Source organism: Mus caroli, unplaced genomic scaffold (genome assembly GCF_978045245.1).
Source record: "Mus caroli unplaced genomic scaffold, Mus_caroli_1 scaffold_5, whole genome shotgun sequence".
NCBI lineage: Eukaryota > Metazoa > Chordata > Mammalia > Rodentia > Muridae > Mus > Mus caroli.
Window position 1 is genome coordinate 10,191,953 of NW_028227260.1, and position 18,916 is coordinate 10,210,868.

The 18,916-nt window shown below is 37.0% G+C and overlaps 1 protein-coding gene across 1 annotated transcript; it reads left to right on the top strand.

Moving 5' to 3' along the window:
* Positions 1 to 5,934: 5,934 nt before the first annotated feature.
* On the top strand, positions 5,935 to 18,196 carry LOC110286442 (uncharacterized). Its single transcript, XM_085837531.1, has 6 exons — positions 5,935 to 5,961; positions 7,698 to 7,781; positions 11,610 to 11,714; positions 12,830 to 13,844; positions 15,141 to 15,280; positions 18,009 to 18,196. Exons 1-6 carry the CDS (start codon positions 5,935 to 5,937, stop codon positions 18,141 to 18,143), a joined length of 1,506 nt encoding a protein of 501 aa, XP_085693657.1. The 3' UTR covers positions 18,144 to 18,196.
* Positions 18,197 to 18,916: the final 720 nt, after the last annotated feature.

Here is an 18,916-nt window from a genome sequence, read left to right on the forward strand (position 1 = left end):
CTATGACAGTTATGGTGTGACTATTTTGGTACTAGAACCAGTTCATGCTGGCCAAAAAGACAATGGTTTTTGGACTTGCATCCATTTTGTATTTTTGTAACATTTGTAAATACAAACTTTTTAAATTGTTGCAAAGATGGTTTCTTTTGTAAGATGTTTTCAACGTTTACATTCAATCCAAGCCTTTGTATATTTTAGAGCTGTGCAACACTTTAAGTCTTGTATTTATTTTTAGTAAAAAACGGTGACAGTTTCATTGTGAACCCCTCTCAAAAAAATGTATCAGAAAAGTTTGATTACCTAGAAAGTGTGTATAGAGACTGCAAATAAACGCGACTGCAATTAAAGACCAAGCTTTTCTCTTTATTGTTACTTAATTGGGGTTTGGAGGTTCCACAAGTAGGGAGTATTGTCTCGGCAACCGATATAAAGGGGCGAGGGTTGTTAGCCGGAAAGCATGGTTATCTATTAAGGAAACTAATTTAGTTTCATTTTTGAGAAGGAATGGTATATTTTCAATTCCCAAGCTACTTGATGGATCTTTTCTACATCAGGCTAAGATTTGTGCCTTTAGTTTGAAGCAATTGACTACTTTGTTTCAGAGTTTATTATACTTGCACATCCTTGCCGAGAAAATCATTTATATATGTAAGACAAATTGCCACTAGGTGATGTTACGTCGGCTCTATTGCATAGCAAAGCTTCTGTCTCAAGCACTAAGTGTTTCGCATAACCTAACCTGTGTACTTCCCAAGGAATGCCCATTTTAAACTGCAGAAAACTGAACAAGATTACGATTTACCTTGTGCATTAATACTCTGGAATACATAACTGTTGGTCATGATCCAATTCAAAAATCAGGACAAGGACACTGAAATATGTTAGTTTTGTACTCTTATTGGAGACTGGAAATAACGTTACTAGTGTTCCTAGACTACTAAGAAAAGACATTTCTAAGACCCTGCACCACTCCCCATTCAAGTTTTACTACCGAAGTCTACCCCTGGAGTCCCGTCATCATGGACATCTCTAGTGAATTACAGGAAGAGGAAAAGAGTATGTGATTGTATGTAAATAGTAGCAAGCTTTAAATAACCAAATGAAAGCACGTGCCATATGCCTAGGAAGCTGGCCCTTTAAATCACTTTTGGGACCAGCCTGGGCTCCAGTGTCTCCACAAAAACTTCTGTCTGCTTAAGAGGTTCTTGCCACAGTGATCGAGAGGCTGCCTGTCCTTCCAATCACCTCAGTTAACATAAATCTAGGATCGGAGGCTGAACTCTTAACCTTTGATGCCGGTGACCCTGCCTCACAGTAGACAGGAAGGCCCTTTCTACTGGAAGTCTTCCTTTTCTATGCCCTATCTACATCTGAAGTGTGAAAAATAACCCATTCTATACAGGCTTTTGATCTCCCAATGGGATTGGCTGGCAACGATCGGGTTATGTGTACAAGGGAGCACTGATTAGTTAGCAGAATCTCTTGCGCGGTCTTGTAGGCCACAAATGCCCATCGTTTTACGGCCAGGCACTTCACATGCCCGAGCTTTACGACACTCATTGCGTCAGAAGTGCTCGGTTTCCAGCACGCGGACCGTTAAGAGGCGTTAAGAGGCGTCGACTAACGGCTCTTGCCTCTAACGGTCACCTAGAACGTCTACATGGATGCCTAACGCTAGCTGGTAGATTTCGGGAAACTTCCAGAAGCTTGTGTGGTCGATTCTTCATCTAAATACGTAAGTTATGGATATCTTAGCCCCCCTTTTAAATTTTTTTGTCACAGTTGAGGGTATGTGAGTGTATTTATATAGAAAATAGCTATCATAGGTTATTTGGCCTACTGGTTGGGGCCCGTTGAGGTGAGTAAAGACGTTTGACAGGAACAGCAAATCTGTGCCTTGTGGCCTTGAATTTCAAAAGCTCTGTAATTGGGTGGCTCCAATGATTTTTAGTCTCAGAGCACCTAACACATGTGAGCTTTTGTGATTTGGCCACTGGAAATGTTATAATTATAAATTAGATATGTTTATATTTATATACAACATGTAAGTACATTATATATATAAATATGTATTTATTTGTATTTTATGTATTATTTATATATAACATTTAGGGAAATATACATGTATTAAAATATATAATATAGCCGAGGTAGTGGCGCACGCCTTTAATCCCAGCACTCGGGAGGCAGAGGCAGGCAGATTTCTGAGTTCGAGGCCAGTCTGGTCTACAAACCAACCAAACAAACTATCTATCTATCTATATATATATATATCTATATATAACATGTAAATATTAAAATATAGATATTTTAACATGTTTATATGTAGAATATATATTTATATATTTATACATATCAAAACATGTATAATATATTAAAATAAATATAAAATATACAAATAACATAATATATTTATCTATAATTGAAGTTTTTACTTATATATAAAATGTTATAGTTATAAATTAGTTATTTTTTGTTGGACTTCCTGGAAGGAGTTCACCCTCCCTTTCTTGATGGAGATAGGTGAACAAAATTAAGAACTCTGAGTTCTGAGTTTAAAGGGCCTAAAAACTCTAGAGTTGTGGGACCAAATTTTGAGACTGAGCTTGAGTTTGGAAGGCCTTGGTCATTAACCATATTTTGGTTGAAGACATTGCAGTCTTGCTGAATCATTGTAAATGTTCCTGGGGATGAAGAAAGAGATGTAGAGAGAGATTGAAGAGGCCTTCCCGAGTCTTGTTTACTTTCTGGGGGCAGATATGCCATCCCAAACAACTGTAAACTGTCTGGATCCCTGTAAGGTTGGACAGCTTAGAGATATACTTGTGGGGAAGGCTTTGTGCTCCTTGATTAAAAAACAAAACAAAACAAACAAAAAACAAAAACAACAACAAAAAAAAATCCTAAGCTCTAATCTCTTAGGACTCCTTTGGCTCGTCCTCTGTCCTCTCCCGAGTTTCGCTGAATTCAGGTTGCTTGTTGTAATTTGTCATGTATGTTGTTAACAAGCTTAAGGAAGAATGGAAGGTTGATTTCAGCCCTTTGTCAGTCAGCATGACCTATATTTAATGGAATAAATTGATGGGGCATGATTTTCCCAGTTTAGGATGCTATGGACTTTTATAACATTGAAAGGCCAAGATCCTGTAAATTGTATTTTGTGTTTTTAAGAAGCTTTAGGATAAAAGGTAGTTTTCAGCCATCCTAGTCATTGTGATCTATTCTTATGGCATAAGTTGATAGTAAGTGACTCTTTAGTTGGGCTGTGTGGAGGTTTATAAGTTAGAAAGATCTCACTACCTTGATTTATCTTTTGTGTTTTTAAGAATTATTGGGGTAAAATGTACTTTTTAGTCATCCTAGTAATTGTGAGCTAGGCCTTAGCTAGGATAAGTTAATAACACATAGGGTTATTTAGCATATTTTATTACACAAAGTGGATCAGTCTGGCGATTATGATTTTCCCTAGGTTTCTTTATAAACTCATTTTCAGCCCATCCTAAAGCTATCTTTTATGAGAAAGGTTTTGCAGGTGACTCTGGATTTGGCCTACTTTAGGATTTTATAACTTAGAAAGATATAACTATTGTGAATTGTATTTTGTACTTTTAAGAAGTTTTAGCATAAAAGGTAGTTTTCAGCTATCCTAGTCACTGTAGCCTTGGGGATAAGTTGATGGTAGGTGACTCTCCGAGTTTGCTTGCTTTGGATGTCTTATACTTGGAATTACTGTTGTGGCTTGCTTTGGGTATCTTTAAGAAGTCACTGAGTAGTGTTCTCCATCCTTCCTATTGTGATCTATGCCTTATGGGATAAAATGGTGGCCTTTACCTTTCCATTCTGCTCTATTTGGAACTTTTGTAACTTGAAATGGACCTGTTTGGCTTTTGTGATTGGCTTGTAGGTTCTTAAGAAGTCTTAGAAGAAAAAAGTATTTTTTAGCCATCCTAATCACTTTGACTTTTCCTTATGGGATAAGTTGATGGCAGGTAATTGTATGGATTTGGATTATTTGGGTATTTATTATTATTATTATTATTATTATTATTTAGGACGATCTTGCTTTTGTGATTTGGTGTCTATGTCTTTAAGAAGTCTTGGGTAAAAGGTAGACTTTAACCATCCTAATAATTTGTCAGCTATACTTTATGGGATATGTTCATGCAGGTTACTATTCTAATTTGGCCTTTTCACATCATAGAAAATTCTGGCGCTGTGATTTGGCTTTTGTGTCTTTATGAATCATTAATGTAAAGGGTTGTTTTGAGCCATGTTTGTTAATCGTTGTGAGATATGCTGATGGCAGTTGACTCTCCTAGTTTGCGTTGTTTTTGTTTTATAGCTTGAATTGGAGTTGAAGTGATCCTGGTTTACCTTGTGTGTTGTTAAGCAGCCTTACAGTCAAAGTCATTTGGTAATATCTGATACTTGTTTTGTTCTGATAAATGACATAGATAGATCAATTTGTGTTATATTGTTGAACAATTGACTGATTCCAACAGCCCTTTTTAGTTGATCTATTTAGAAGTAGTGAAGGATTTTCAAATTTGTAAGTCCTACTTTATAAGCACCCATAGTTTCTTTTTAAGGAACTTTTTTTCTGGAACTACTTGTAACAGTGTAAGACTGTACTACATCCATCGTTCATTGTAAGAGTAAAACTTTAGAAGTAATTTCATGATATATTCACAAGATAGGACCCTAAAAGGTTGTTAAAGTGACCATAGGTTAAAAAGACCTCTCCTGCCAAAGGTTTCTCAGGCCTGATTTTGAGCTGTCTTTTAACTGAATTGTATGCTATGTTTTTCATGTCCGACTTCTTTTACCTGAGGTTGCAATTGTGAGGTTCATCCTTGAAACCGCAGTAAGTAGTTTATTTTCATTATCAGTTTTCCTTTGTATGGCCACACCTACAGGTTAAATCTTCACAATTCATGTCAATATTATAGTCAGGAAACCCCAAGTAGTTAGTGGTGGAATTTATATGAGGTATATTACAATTTGAAAATTTTATACAACACTGGTCTGCATTTGTTTTACTTGAGAGTTAACTCTCCCATCTTCTTAATCTCCCTGAGGATTTTGTCCTTCGGGACTCTGGTCACGAGTCTCTCCACTAGATTAGGAAAGAGATAGAACTCTGATGCCTTTATTGTGTCTCTCCCTGCTGCTCTGTCTCAAGATGGATACAATTAATTAAATGTTGCACTAGAGTGTCCCTTGTAACAGTCACTTCAGTCCCTTCTGTGGCAGAAATTCAAGACAGACCTCTGACACATGCTAGAGGATCATAGCACTGCAGACATACCTGGTTCTAGTTCCATATTAAATGACTCAGAACCATAATCTAGCCTTGAGAATTCTCAAGTTATCAGCTTATATTTCACAGGTGGTTTGTTTAAGTTTGATGTTAAATGAAACTAATAAGGCAATCATGATTTTGGGGCTTCAGTGGACCCTAGAGATAGGACCTCAGAAGGATTTATAGGGCAGGTAGGAGGCAGAGTCTCTGTGGTTGCTCTGCCCATATTGCATAGACAGCAGCAGAACAGCAACAGCTCAGCGGCAGCAGCATCACCAGCAGCATCACGAGCCCAGCAGCAGCATCAATAGCAGCAGCAGCAGCAGTAATATAGGCACCATAGGTAGAGTTCCCAGTCATGGGTGTGATAGCTCTTCTAGTGCTGGGAATGAAGCTTAGTGGTAGGGCCCTTGCCTAGCATGGATAAGATCCTAGATTCCGATATCAGCCTCATAAATTCATCCATGTTAAGTTGGCTTAGAGATTAGGTTCATGAAGTAATATTTTTATGCATTTCTTTTCAGGAGTAGCAGATTTGCCTCGTGGATGACTAATCAGTAAACCTTCCAGCAACTCTAACAGTAATAGGCTCAACTCCGAGGAAGTGGAGTCTCTCCTATTGCACAACAATTATGCCTGCCACCGGTGAAGAGGATGGGGTTTGTATTTTAAATTGATCATCTCTGTTCTTTTAGTTATGCTACAGTGTTTGGTAAACTGAGTGAAATTACTCGAAGTGAAAGGTACAGGCAATAAGTGTAATTTTGATAATGCCCTATAAAGTTTCTATGAGCATTTGTGTATAAATCTAAGAACACACACTTAACACTTCTCCTGTGTACTTTGAAATTAAATTGCAAACTTGTAGGGTTGATATGAAATTCAATTTTATGAGATTCTGACAAACTGGTTTTCTTTTTAATTCTGTTGTATTCTGCTGTGTTTCTTAATCTCTGAAGTTGAACACAAATGTAATTAAACTATGTATATAGTTTACATATAGACAACTTTCAACTTCTATCAACTGTGATGTTTTCATTGGAGATAATGCTTACTGTTACTGTCCATTATTTAAAGACATTTTGGGGAATATTTACTAGAAAACACAAACTACCATGTGAAGGTCAACTACTGTATTTTTGTAAGGAGTATTATATAGCCCAATTGCATGTTATTTTAGTAATCTATTCAGTGGTGGCTAATTCAGGTAATGTGTCTTGTATTTTAAAGCAAAAACATACAAGGCTATCAAGTCTGCTTACGGTAACTTATTAATACCCTGTCTTATTTCAACAATGTTTTAAGATGTTTTAGAAATTAATTTTTTGAGAATCAGAAGTGCCAAGGTGGTTCATAATGTGGCCACATGGTGGCACTGTTGGATTGTTTAGGGTCAAAACTGGTGTGAAAACTGGTTAGTTTTGGTGTTACTGTTGATGTTTGTTTGTTTGTTTGTTTGTTTGTTTTGGCTTTAAAATTAATTTCAACATTGAAGACTAATGTCTCTGCCCTGAAGTACAGAAGCTGTTAAGCTCGATGTAAAGCGGAGCGGGAAGTTTCTGGTATATCTGGATTCGTGAAAGCAGAGTTCTCACTAATCCAGATGTTTTCTCTTGTTTATTGAGTCAGTCTTTGGCCTACCTAGGATGTCCTTGAATTCACCAGCCTCCTGCCATAGCTTCTTGAGTTTTTGATATCACAGGAATGTGTTATCATGCCTGACTCACATATAATTTTCCACATAGGCATGTTATTAAAAACAGGCAAAGGTCCTTTGATAATAGAACAGGTTTTCAAAACTCCTGAGAAGTGAATTTAAAGTCCTCAGCTTTTCTTTGTGTTATTTTGTCTTTTCCTTTAATTTCCTAAGAAATATTTCTCCTACATAGATATGAATATCTCCTTAAGATAGTAATGATAATGTGCCTTATGACTTCACCAAAGACACATTTCAGTAACATAAGTAATATAAAACAACAAGTTGCCCAGTATTTCACTGTTTACCATTTTAAAGAGAAAGGTTTAAATTCCTAATGCCTTATGGAATTCCTCTTAACTTATACTCAAGGAAATCCTTAATCCTGAATCCCTTTAGACAGATCTTAGCCGTTTTACAGCTTCCCTTTGCTTGTGTACTAGGACATTCCGAGCAACTTTGTACTGGGATTCTAAGCTTAAACTCTTCTGGTAAAGCCTTTCCTTTCTCCGTTACTTGACTGGCAATTATTTCCTTTCTTTATACCTTGAATTTTTATTTCATTTCTGTTTTAATTAAGACTTTTGAGATATTTAAATAAAAATTTAAATAGATAACTAGTATAAGGTATGCTCACTAATCAATGTGACTCTTACTGAAATAAAGCATTAACTACTTGTGGTATGAAAACTATTCTAGAGCATACTTCATCCACCTGAAATTCATGAAATTCAAGAAATTGAAGGACCAGAAGCAATTGAAACTCTCCTGAACTATTGTCAGGTATGGTATTTCTCTCTTTTTCAGTGTTTTCCTTGAACATTAAACTGTAAACATTTCATAGGTAAGGGGAAATTACTTGTGATTATTCCCCTCATTGCAATTGTTTTTGACAATTTCTACTTAGAATAGTGTTTTTGGTGAAAATTTGAAATCTAAATAGGTGTATTTGAGAATATTAAAATAATAGTTAACAAGTACTGTATTTATGTATTTTCTATCTATATTGCCTAATATTAACTTCTTCTATAAAACTTCTAAAGGAAATTGGAAGAGTTGAATACAGTTTTAATATGTGCCTACTTAATTACATATAAGATAGTTTGCTCATATTTTACAAGGAATTTATTTTATATAATTTTAAGTGAAAATCATAAAGATAAACTAGTGGTTAGGAACTGACAATAATTATTGTCATTTTATGAGCGGTATACTCCAGAGGCAATTGAAGTTCATAAAAATATTTTTTATTTCATAAGGTTTGCAGAATAGACTGAACTGACAATAGTTTGAAAAGTAAGTGTGTGTGTGTGTGTGTGTGTGTGTGTGTGTGTGAGAGAGAGAGAGAGAGAGAGAGAGAGAGAGAGAGAGAGAGAGAGAGAGAGAGAGAGAGAGAGAGAGAGAGAGAAAGGTCTTTTAGGCTGACACTAGTGAGGACAGAAGCCATTCTGATAAGTCTTGGTCTTAAAATTGTGCAGAAACAGCTAGAGAAAGCACCCAAGGAGCTGAAGGGGTCTGCAACCCTATAGGTGGAACAACATTATGAACTAACCAGTACCCCCAGAGCTCGTGTCTCTAGCTGCATATGTAGCAGAAGATGGCCTAGTCGGACCATCACTGCAAAGAGAGGCCCCTTGGTATTGCAAACTTTATATGCCCCAGTACAGGGAAATGCCAGGGCCAAGAAGTGGGAGTGGGTGCGTAGGGGAGCAGGGCGGGGGGAGAGTATAGGGAACTTTTGGGATAGCATTTTAAATGTATATAAAGAAAATATCTAATAAAAAATGTGCAGAAACAGGGGAAGGTTGACAAAGCTGCCTGACTTATGATGTCCAATTATTGGCAACCCTGAAGCCTAGGACATAGTGTTCAGCCAGGGGACCAAGAATTATGCAAGTTGAATGAGATATGGCATTGCAGAAGAGCAGAGCCTAGGTTCCCAAGCTAGGTTTCTAAGCGGCCCTTGAGAATCTTCTCACTTCAGTTTGCTGAATGTTGTTGACATGCTATATGATAGATGATAAAAGTACAATATGTAATCTTAGTACTTTTGAAGGCAGAGGCAGGAGGATGACTGTGGTGTGGGAATGCTGCTGGGCAGGCAAAGCACAGAGACGCTAGACTGCGTTTACCCTCCACTGCCCTTGGGTGCTGGGCTGGATGGAAACGCTGATACCCTGATAAGGGGGTGAGAAAACACAGCCCACCATGTGGTAGGTCAAAGTTGGGCTTCCCTGACTCCTGGGCTTCCAGTAGCCACTGAAAACCTCACAGAATAGTCAGGAAGGGAGGGTTAGAGTTCTACCAGCCTGAAATGAGAAGCCCTGGACCAGGGGTTCTCAGACTCTTGGAAGTCCAGACACTGCTATGGAACTCATGGAGGAGCAGAGAGTGGAGGAGGCTCTCTGGTTGAGGACAAGTCCATGGCCTGGGGGTGCCGGTGGGGGAGAGGAACTCCAGCATAACTCATCAGCAATTGTTCTAAGGTTAGTGGTAATTGTCTGGGAGTGAAGAGGGGCCTTCTGCTGGAGACTTAGGAGGGCTCAGCTCTGTAAATGAAGGCTTTCTCCATGTTCCCTATGATGAAAGAGAGAGTCCTTGGTTCCAAACTGTTTACTGATTGTTCATGTGGAAAATAGATACATATCACTTCCTCAGGGTGGACTAGAGATTAAATATCTTTTGCAGAAAGGAATGTCCACAAAGAGAAGCATATTGGCTAAACCCTCATGACCTCCAGATACCTCATCAGCATAGAAAACTCTGTTGTGATCTACATGTTCCAATGTAGGGAGTGTGGTTACATGATAGGGGTCTGGTCAAAACCAGGTAAAGCTCCTATGGTCCTCTTTGGGTTCCAGGGCTTCCAACCTCCTCAACCTTACTAAGTCTCCTGGCATGGGCCAGTGTTCCACATATTGCCACAAGTTCATAGCCAACTCCATCTATATAGTTAGTTTAAGGCCAGTTAGTTATAGTTAGTGAGAGCTGGTCTAAAAAATGAAAACAGAGAAACAAAGGAATCTCTTACTATTTAGTGAACGTATATATTGTTTACTTTCTTGGATGGGATTATGATATAATTAGAATATTTCCCCTTTTCATTTCTTCCCTCTAAACCCTCCCATATACTTCTCCCTGCTCTCTTTCAAATTTATTGCCTCTTTTTTTCATGAATTACTGTTGCATGTATATGTACATAAGTACACATCATACATACATTTATGGCCTCTTTTTCATCAATTGGTATTGCATGCATATGTTTATGCATACATACACACACACACACACACATTCAAGCGCACGCACATATCCCTAAATACAAACTATTTAACGTGCATAATGTTACTTGTATGCATGTTTTCAGTGCTGACTATTTGGCACTAGACAAGCAATTGGTGTGCTCTTCCCTGAGGAAGATGAGTTCTCTCACTCTCAGCATTCTTTAGTTGTCTGTAGTACTTTGTGCAGGGTTGAGCCATCACAAGCTTTCTCTCATCCACGTTGGTTTGTCTATGGTGTCCTTTTTATTCAGCTGATGTTTAGTTATGTAGGTGAGACTTTATGGTGGGTGTAGCTTCTAGCTTTACTAGGAGACACAGTATCACAGTAAACTCCATGGTCCTCTGGCTCTTAAACTCTTTCTACCTCAATTATCACAATGTTCCCTGAGCCTTTGGTACAGGAGTTGTTTTATAGATGTTTTCATTGGAACTGGGCTCCACAGGGCACATTTTGAGAACCACTGTCCCAGGATGCTTGTTATTTGCCCTCTTAAAATGGTCACTGCTTGTAGCTCTCTCCAGGCTGAGATAGGCATTTCTCCAGGACAGAAGTTTTTCTTTTGTAGGTTTTTTTAAAAAACAAAACAAAACAAAACACACACACACACACACACACGTTGTTTGTTTGCTTCTTTTCTGGTTTTTAAGGCTTATGGTCCCAGCACCTAGCAAATTAGTTCTGACAGGAGGAAGGCATTCATAATTGAATAAAAAAAATGTTTCTGGTCTTTTATAAGTATGCTCTCTGAAATTTCTGAGTATTTCAAGAAAAAAACCTCATCATATTATCAATGATGTTCCTCATTTATATGGCATGTAAGATGTATTCAATAGCACTGTGTGATCCTTTCTAGCTGCTTAATATCTCGAATAGTTTGGAGTCCAACACCACATACATTTTATTTGGCTTTATAGTCTTCTCAGAGTGGAACACTGTCTACTTTTTTTTTTATACAGCCGTAAAAAAAAAAAAAAAAAAAAACAGTTTTGAATACTTCTCTCCTAAGTTAATAGCCTTTTCAATGGGAATTGGCTGCAGCACATATGGGTGGGAGTTTGTCAGACGCTGTGATGCACTCACCTCCTTCTGGCAGTGAACACCCTTCCCTGTGTGTCCATGAGTTGGCTAGTGCAGTGGCAGTTTGAGGCTCAGCATCTCAGCCATTGTCCTCTGTCCCTTAAATACCGGGCCTCAAATAGAAAATGTGATGTTTCTGACTACTGGAGAATTTCCATTGTGCCTAGCAATTAACCTTGGCTTCCTGTATTTTCACACGTGTTACTTTTCTTTTGAAACAGTAACTACTAATACCTTTTATTACAACAGATTATATTTAAAACTGTTCAAAGGCTGGAAAAAAGGTTTGATGAAATGGATGAAAAACTAACAAAAGTTTATTATGCTCGTTCCAGATCCTTCTGGAATTATCCTGTAAGTATACAAATACATTATATTTGATAAATATTTTCTGTCTAAAGGTGCCAATCAGTTCAAAGTGATAGAAAACTAGTAAATGAGGGATTAGCAAGGCTTATCTATATTTGCTGGAAGAATGGATGAGGACTATATCTCTTTTGTAAAGAATGCTTATGTTTAGGATTAATGAATGTAGGACAATAAGAGTTTTTTCTTTACTTTTTATTGATTTTTTGTGAGTTTCGCATCATGTACCCCAGTCCCACTTATCTCCCCATCCCTTCATATCCACTCTCTGCCCTTACAACCATCCTCACAAAGAAAACAAACAAACAAACAAACAAACAAACAGAAACCAAATCAAAGCACAAAAATATCTCATCCTGGAAGGTGGAGTGTGTACCCTTTTGTCCACACATCTCTACTTTCAAATGTTCACTGCAATGAGTCACTGGTCTGGTTCAATGCCTCTAGCTTCTGCTACACGATCAATATTGTATCCTTACCAAGACTCCTTTTGGCTTTTCTGTTGTTGCCCTGTGTCATGGAAATCTTGTGTATTTGGACCAGCACTTTCACACATCCCAGCAGTTTATAGATGACATAGATTTTGGCATGGGACAACTCAAAGCTCTGGATCTTGATCTGGGTTGGTCAGTCTGTCAGCTTTCCCATACCCACACTACCGTTCCAGCAGTGCCCCAGCTAGCTCATCCAATGCTGCATCCAGCATGGCATGTCTCTAGTGCTCATACCCTTAGGGCTGACTCAGCTATCCCACCTCCCTGGTGGCAGGGGCAGTGGTGAGTTGCCCCCAAGTGTGTGAGCTCAGGAGTGCTGGCCTAACCACAAGGTCATGTGAGCAGGACAGCTGGCCCTATGCCTCAGGCTACAGCTCTCAGTAGAGTCCCTGCCCCCCCCCCAGTACTTCTCAACTGGGAAGCACAGTAGAGCTTGCTTTGTTGATGAGTGTTTTTATATTTGTACCTATAAAGTATGCAACAAATTAAATATAGGCTAGAAGAGGAACAAAATCACATGATCAAAATAGACCACCATTTTTCTAATGTAAAATAATGTATAAGAACCATGTCTTGATTATTATTTTTATTTCTCTTTTGATTATGAAGCCTTTGAAATCTGCAACCAGAAAGTACAATTACTTGACGCCTAAAAAAAGACTTAAAGTGCAGAAAGTGAGAGAAGTAGTTGATGATGATCCCTTTGCCTATCCTCAAAGTTACAGTCCAACCTCACCAGTCCGCAGGAGGGAAGGATATAACCAGGATATGGAAAACATTGAGCCTATGGACTGCACTCTGCCTTTGCAGTACACTGATACTATTGACAACAGCCAGACTTTCCAGTACACTGATACAGTCGACCTCAGCCAGAATGACCAGAACACTGATGTTATCGACCTCGACCAGACTGTCCAGTACACCGATACAATCGACCTCAGCCAGACTCTCCAGAACACTGATGTTATCGACCTCGACCAGACTGTCCAGTACACCGATACAACCGACCTCAGCCAGACTCTCCAGAACACTGATGTTATTGACCTCGACCAGACTGTCCAGTACACCGATACAATCGACCTCAGCCAGACTCTCCAGAACACTGATGTTATCGACCTCGACCAGACTATCCAGTACACCGATACAATCGACCTCAGCCAGACTCTTCAGAACACTGATACTATTGACCTCAGCCAGACTCTCCAGAACACTGATACTGTCAATAACGCCCAGCCTTTGCAGTACACCAATACTGTCAACAACACCATGGGTATCCAAAACACTGAGAACAATGATGTTTTCCATTCGGAGAATTCCCAGGAAGCAGTATTAGTCAGATCTTCACCAGAGAGGGACTATCAAGAAACTCCACCAAGTCCTACATATACTACCCAAAGCTATGAGCAGTATTACAGACTCAGAAATGTACCTGGCTCTTCTACGATGCCCTTCTACAGTGACTTACAAATTCCCAATATGGACACCATCACTTCTGCCCCTTCAACATCAAGGGAAGCAAGTACACTCCCTCCAGGGGAACTCATCCCCATACGGAATCCTGAAATGAGGCGAACGGCCTTCTTGGAGGCTCTGCTCTCACCTGTGATTGATCCTAACACTTTTGGTGAGTTTTGAATGGCATCAATGATTAACATCCTCTAAACAAGCTTGTAGAAGCTTCTTGTTTCTTATTTGATGGTTGATTTGTAGTTATATGCACAATGGCTACTACTAGTTATTGAGTAGGTATTATGGGTAAGACATTCTAATCAACTAAAATGTCTCTTCTCTGGTGATTTTCATAATGACACCATTGTGATATTAAAATCTATTTTCTTTGCTGTTCTCTATAGTAAATAATCAGAGTGATCATAAGGTGATAGGAAAGAAAGGATATGCTTTTGAATAATTCACACTCTCTCTCTCACACACACACAAAATCAAATTTCTATTGACTTTCTTTGGTTAGAAAAAAGATTTTCCTAGTCAATTACCAAGCCTTCTTCATTTGTAATCATACATTAGCCATAGGGAGTCAGGCATTTTGCTTAAGGTAATACTTGAATACAAAGAAGTGTCTGTACAATTTAATGAATAGTACAGCTAAAACTTGCTGAGATGTGAGCACTCATGTTTTATGTACCATTATTTCTTTATTAAATGTTTTTCAACCAAAACATTTATTGCTATTCAGTTTAACATAAAAGAATAATTGCCTTAAATGTCAAAACTACTGATTAGACTCATAAGAAAGTATTTTTTAATTCAGATTAACATGTAAACCACAAATGATGTGAATTTAAAGAGTAAAGGTGAATCTAAAAACAACAATATTGAATATAATGGAGAGATTTGCTTCAAAGAACTAATCGTGTTACCTGAGATAATTGTGGCTATTAAAATTTGTTGATATAACTAAAAAATAAGCAATTATAAAGTGTGAACTTGAGGAATTTCTATTGTATTTAGTACAATAAACCTAATTTAGGGAAAGAGACATTTGAGAGCTATTCAGAAAATTCATAGAAAGCTTTAAAGTAAGAAAGGATACTAAATTAACTCAGATTGTCCTAATTTAGTCCAAGTAGCACCATTTCTTTCACTTGCTCATGACCGAAGAGCCCTTGGATTGCTACATTTGTTTCATGATCATCAAGGAAGCTTTAAGGTACATGCCGAAGTTGCTCCCGCTCTTTGGGGTGGTCCATTGGCATATTCATATTGCGCACTCCTTGGATCATCTTTATCCAGAATTTTTATAGTTGGAATCTTGAGTCCCTAGTTAGGTGTTTAGGAGAAGGTTCCAGGGATGATACTATTACTTTCTACCTAACACTACCTAACATCTCTTTATTTTCAAGATGCTAATCGGATTTTGTTTCGTTTTAAATTTTTTTTTTTTGTTTCACTGTAACTGCAGGTTCATCCTCCGAGTGTACCCGTGCTGTTGTGAGACACCTTGGTTACCCTGTAAACTGGTCTGTGAATGATGTAATAACATTTCTGAACCGTTTAGATCCTCCTTTGGCTGACCAACTCTACCCTACCATCAAAAAACATGTAATGTATTTTTTTAATCTAGTTTCTCTGCTACCCTAATGCTATTGAGTGACCTTTGTGCACTTTTATTTGGATACTGAGTTACATGTAGGCCAGGGGAATCCTATTATGGGATTTGATTTTTGTTTGTGAAAAAGGTTATATTGTTCATCTTTATATGCTTAAATGGTTGGTTAGCTCTCTGACTGTATGTTATTCACATGGGCATCTAAGTATCTAATAAACTAAGCAGCCTCAAATCTTAGAAAATGGTGGCTCAGGATTACAAGGTTGAGGAAGTCCTCCTTCCCTGCAAGGACAAATATACAAATCCTCTCCAAACTAACCCACCCTTTCCACTCTAGGACCATAACCAAGGTGAGGTTTACCCATAATACATAACACAATAGCCCTCTTGTTATGATATCCAGAAGTTAATTTTAGCTGGTCAGTTCTGTTTACCTTATGTGACTCTGGAGGATTTGTGATGCTGATGACTATTAGCAAAGCAACATCATGGTTAAATTTTAGTTTTTTCCTAGTATTCTCTTAAGTTTCTTTCTTTATTTTTTTTTTATTTATTTTTTATTATTTTTTTTTTTGTTTTTTTCGAGACAGGGTCTCTCTGTGTAGCCTTGGCTGTCCTGGAACTCACTTTGTAGACCAGGCTGGCCTCGAACTCAGAAATCCGCCTGCCTCTGCCTCCCGAGTGCTGGGATTAAAGGCGTGTGCCACCACGCCCAGCAAGTTTCTTTATTTAATGGCATAAATTTCTGATTGTAGAGGTCTTTGACATACTTGGCATTGTTTATTCCTGGGTACCTTTAAAAATTATTGGGAACCAGATATTTTTTCTTCTAAATCATTTCTTGGCAAGTTTTTTTTTGTTGTTGTTGTTGTTTGCTTGCTTTTGTTTGTTTTGTTTTGTTCTTGTATGTAGAGAAAAACAACAACTTCTCTAAAAATGAGAAACCAGGCTATTTTTATTCTGATTTGAGAATTTCCCTACAGATTCCCACAACTTCTGATTTTTTCCTGTTATTTTGGTTTTTTTTTTATCATTTTTATTAGATATTTTCTTATTAGATATTTTCTTATTAGATATTTTCTTCATTTACATTTCAAATACTATCCTGAAAGTCCCTTATACCCTCCCTCCACCCTGCTCCGCAACCTACCCACTCCTACTTCCTGGCCCTGGCATTCCTCTGTACTGGGGCATATGATCTTCGCAAGACTAAGGGCCTCTCCTCCCATTGATAGCCTACTAAGCCAAGAATCTTTTTCTGACTTCTTCCAAGATGATTTCTGAACCTTGAGTGGCAGGATGGCAGCATGGGGGAATCTCTACACAACCAGTTGTGGATCTCTCTATTAATCACATGTCCTAGAAAAAGAAAGTTTTCTGTTGAGGGCCAAGAAATGCACTAAAATATGTATAAAAATAATAACTTAGGGGGTAGTTTATTGCTATGTTCATTTAGAAGAAGAAGAAGAAGAAGAAGAAGAAGAAGAAGAAGAAGAAGAAGAAGAAGAAGAAGAAGAAGAAGAAGAAGAAGCCTCCCCTAGGGCATATGACCTATCTAGCCACAGAATTAATTCTGTCTTTTGGACCAGGCTTTAAATCCAACCAGAAAGTGGTTGGCTACTCCCATAACATTTATGCCAAACATTCCTATATGGGAGGAAGAGGTAGGAGGACCACTTGAGGCCAGGAATTCTGGACTGATGTGTTAACGCCCATTGGGTGTCTTACAGTAAGTTGGTCATCAATATAATGACCTCCTGGGAGCAGGGGATCACCAGTTACCTAAAGTGACCTGGGGGAAGTGACCCAGGTAGAAAGCTTCTGGGTTTTGTATATCTATTATGTATACTATGATTATTGGAAGTATTTATTTATCATATCTAAGCATTTTCTTTTGCTATCTCCAGGGTCTATTAAATATAGTCATATGACTAGAAAATTTGACCTCTCCTTTCCTATTTGTATTCCTTTTTAGTTCTTTCTTTTCTCTTGTTGACATGAGCTGGATTTTAATAAGCTATATTTTCCTTCCTTTCTAATTTTACTTACTATTGTAAAAGATTTTGGGTCTTCTTAGACAAGACTATGTAATTAAATACAGTTCTAGTTTATGTTGGAACTTAAAAAGAACAAGTAATATGCTTAAGTAGCATAAGGTGATAGTAAATTAAGGCAAAGAATTTTTGTAGAGGTGTCTTGTAGTTATCAAGTACAGTGTCAACATACTGCATGTACTATTTTCAGTATAAAAAGAATACCAATAATTATTCTTCAGATCTAATTAGCTTCAGACAAATAACTCACTTTCATAAAAAGATAACAATGTTGAATGCATTTACTGTTTGCATTGATGTTTATATATTCCCAGCCCGTGTCTGAAAGTTCATAGCCATGAAATTATTTTCTGCCAATTTTTTTCTTTTTACTTTTGTCATAGATACACAATATTTTATTCTTTATACAGTATTTAAAATTATATAAATTGTTATAGTTAATTTAAATTAAGTTAAACTTGCTTTTTCTTAAAATTTATATGAATATACAAGCTTCAAAATTATGTATTGCTATTCAATGATATTTTTGATAGTTTTGTACAGGAGATACATATTCAAAGATTTTATAACTGTAATGAGATGATTTAGTTTTACATGTTCTTATATACAAAAAATAACTCCTCATCTAACATTACTGTTAATCATTTCAAAATTCTTCTTTCTATAGGATATCGATGGGAAAGCTATGCTGCTGATCAATAGTGATACAATGATAAAATATATGGGGGTGAAGGTTGGAGTAGCCATGAAGTTCGAAAACTACATTAGAACCCTTAAAGAAAAAGTAAACTGTGGCCAGTAAAAGAAAATGTTTGCATAACTTTAAATGTTCTCATAAATTCTTCCTTAATGCACAGATGAGTCCCTATGCTCATTAGTTTTTGTTTTGAAGAAGATTCTTGTAACATATGTTATAACTAGAATTTTAACATTACAGTCAAAGTCTGTTTCAAGATACATTTAACATATTAATATTAGCATATACAGACTGGAAGTTTATTCTGTCTTTAAAATGTTTTCATTTTATAGTTTATAGTTTATAAACATGCTTCATGAAAGAAACAGAAAAAGCTACCTTTAATTTGCGTTTATCTTTATGAATATTTTTAAAGCAACTAAAAAGGAAATATAAGAAACTAATAACTCCCATAATTAAAGTGGTGAAATTTTTTTACAGAAGAGAAATTAAAGGATATATAGTTACCCTTAGTGTAGATATGTTATCTGTATATTACTGGAGTATGCTTTTCATGTTCTACCACTTTTCAGGGGAAAAAAAAGCAGTAGCCATATAATTTCTTTTCCTCTATTCAGATTTTAAAAAGAAAATGAAGTTTATAAAATGTCTAATGAGCTTAAGACAACTAAATATTTTTTACAAGTGTTTAGATAAATTTTTGGATATATAGAGTGATCATTCATTTTATCTAAAAAGTGTACCTAAAGAGTAGTTTGGAAGAATTCTGACTATAGTTTGAAGATGCATACTTACTATATTTAGAGTCTTTATATTTTTATCAACTTTGGACATTTAGCTAAGAATTCATTGTTCAAATGTCTTTTCAAAGATACTTG

Bases quoted from the DNA above. Each gene is read 5' to 3' on its own strand.
- LOC110286442 (XM_085837531.1), top strand. From the start codon at position 5,935: ATGCCTGCCACCGGTGAAGAGGATGGG. The intron at 11,715-12,829 runs GTAAGTATACAA...TTGATTATGAAG, and splicing joins GATCCTTCTGGAATTATCCT to CCTTTGAAATCTGCAACCAG. The intron at 15,281-18,008 runs GTAATGTATTTT...TTCTTTCTATAG, and splicing joins ACCCTACCATCAAAAAACAT to GATATCGATGGGAAAGCTAT.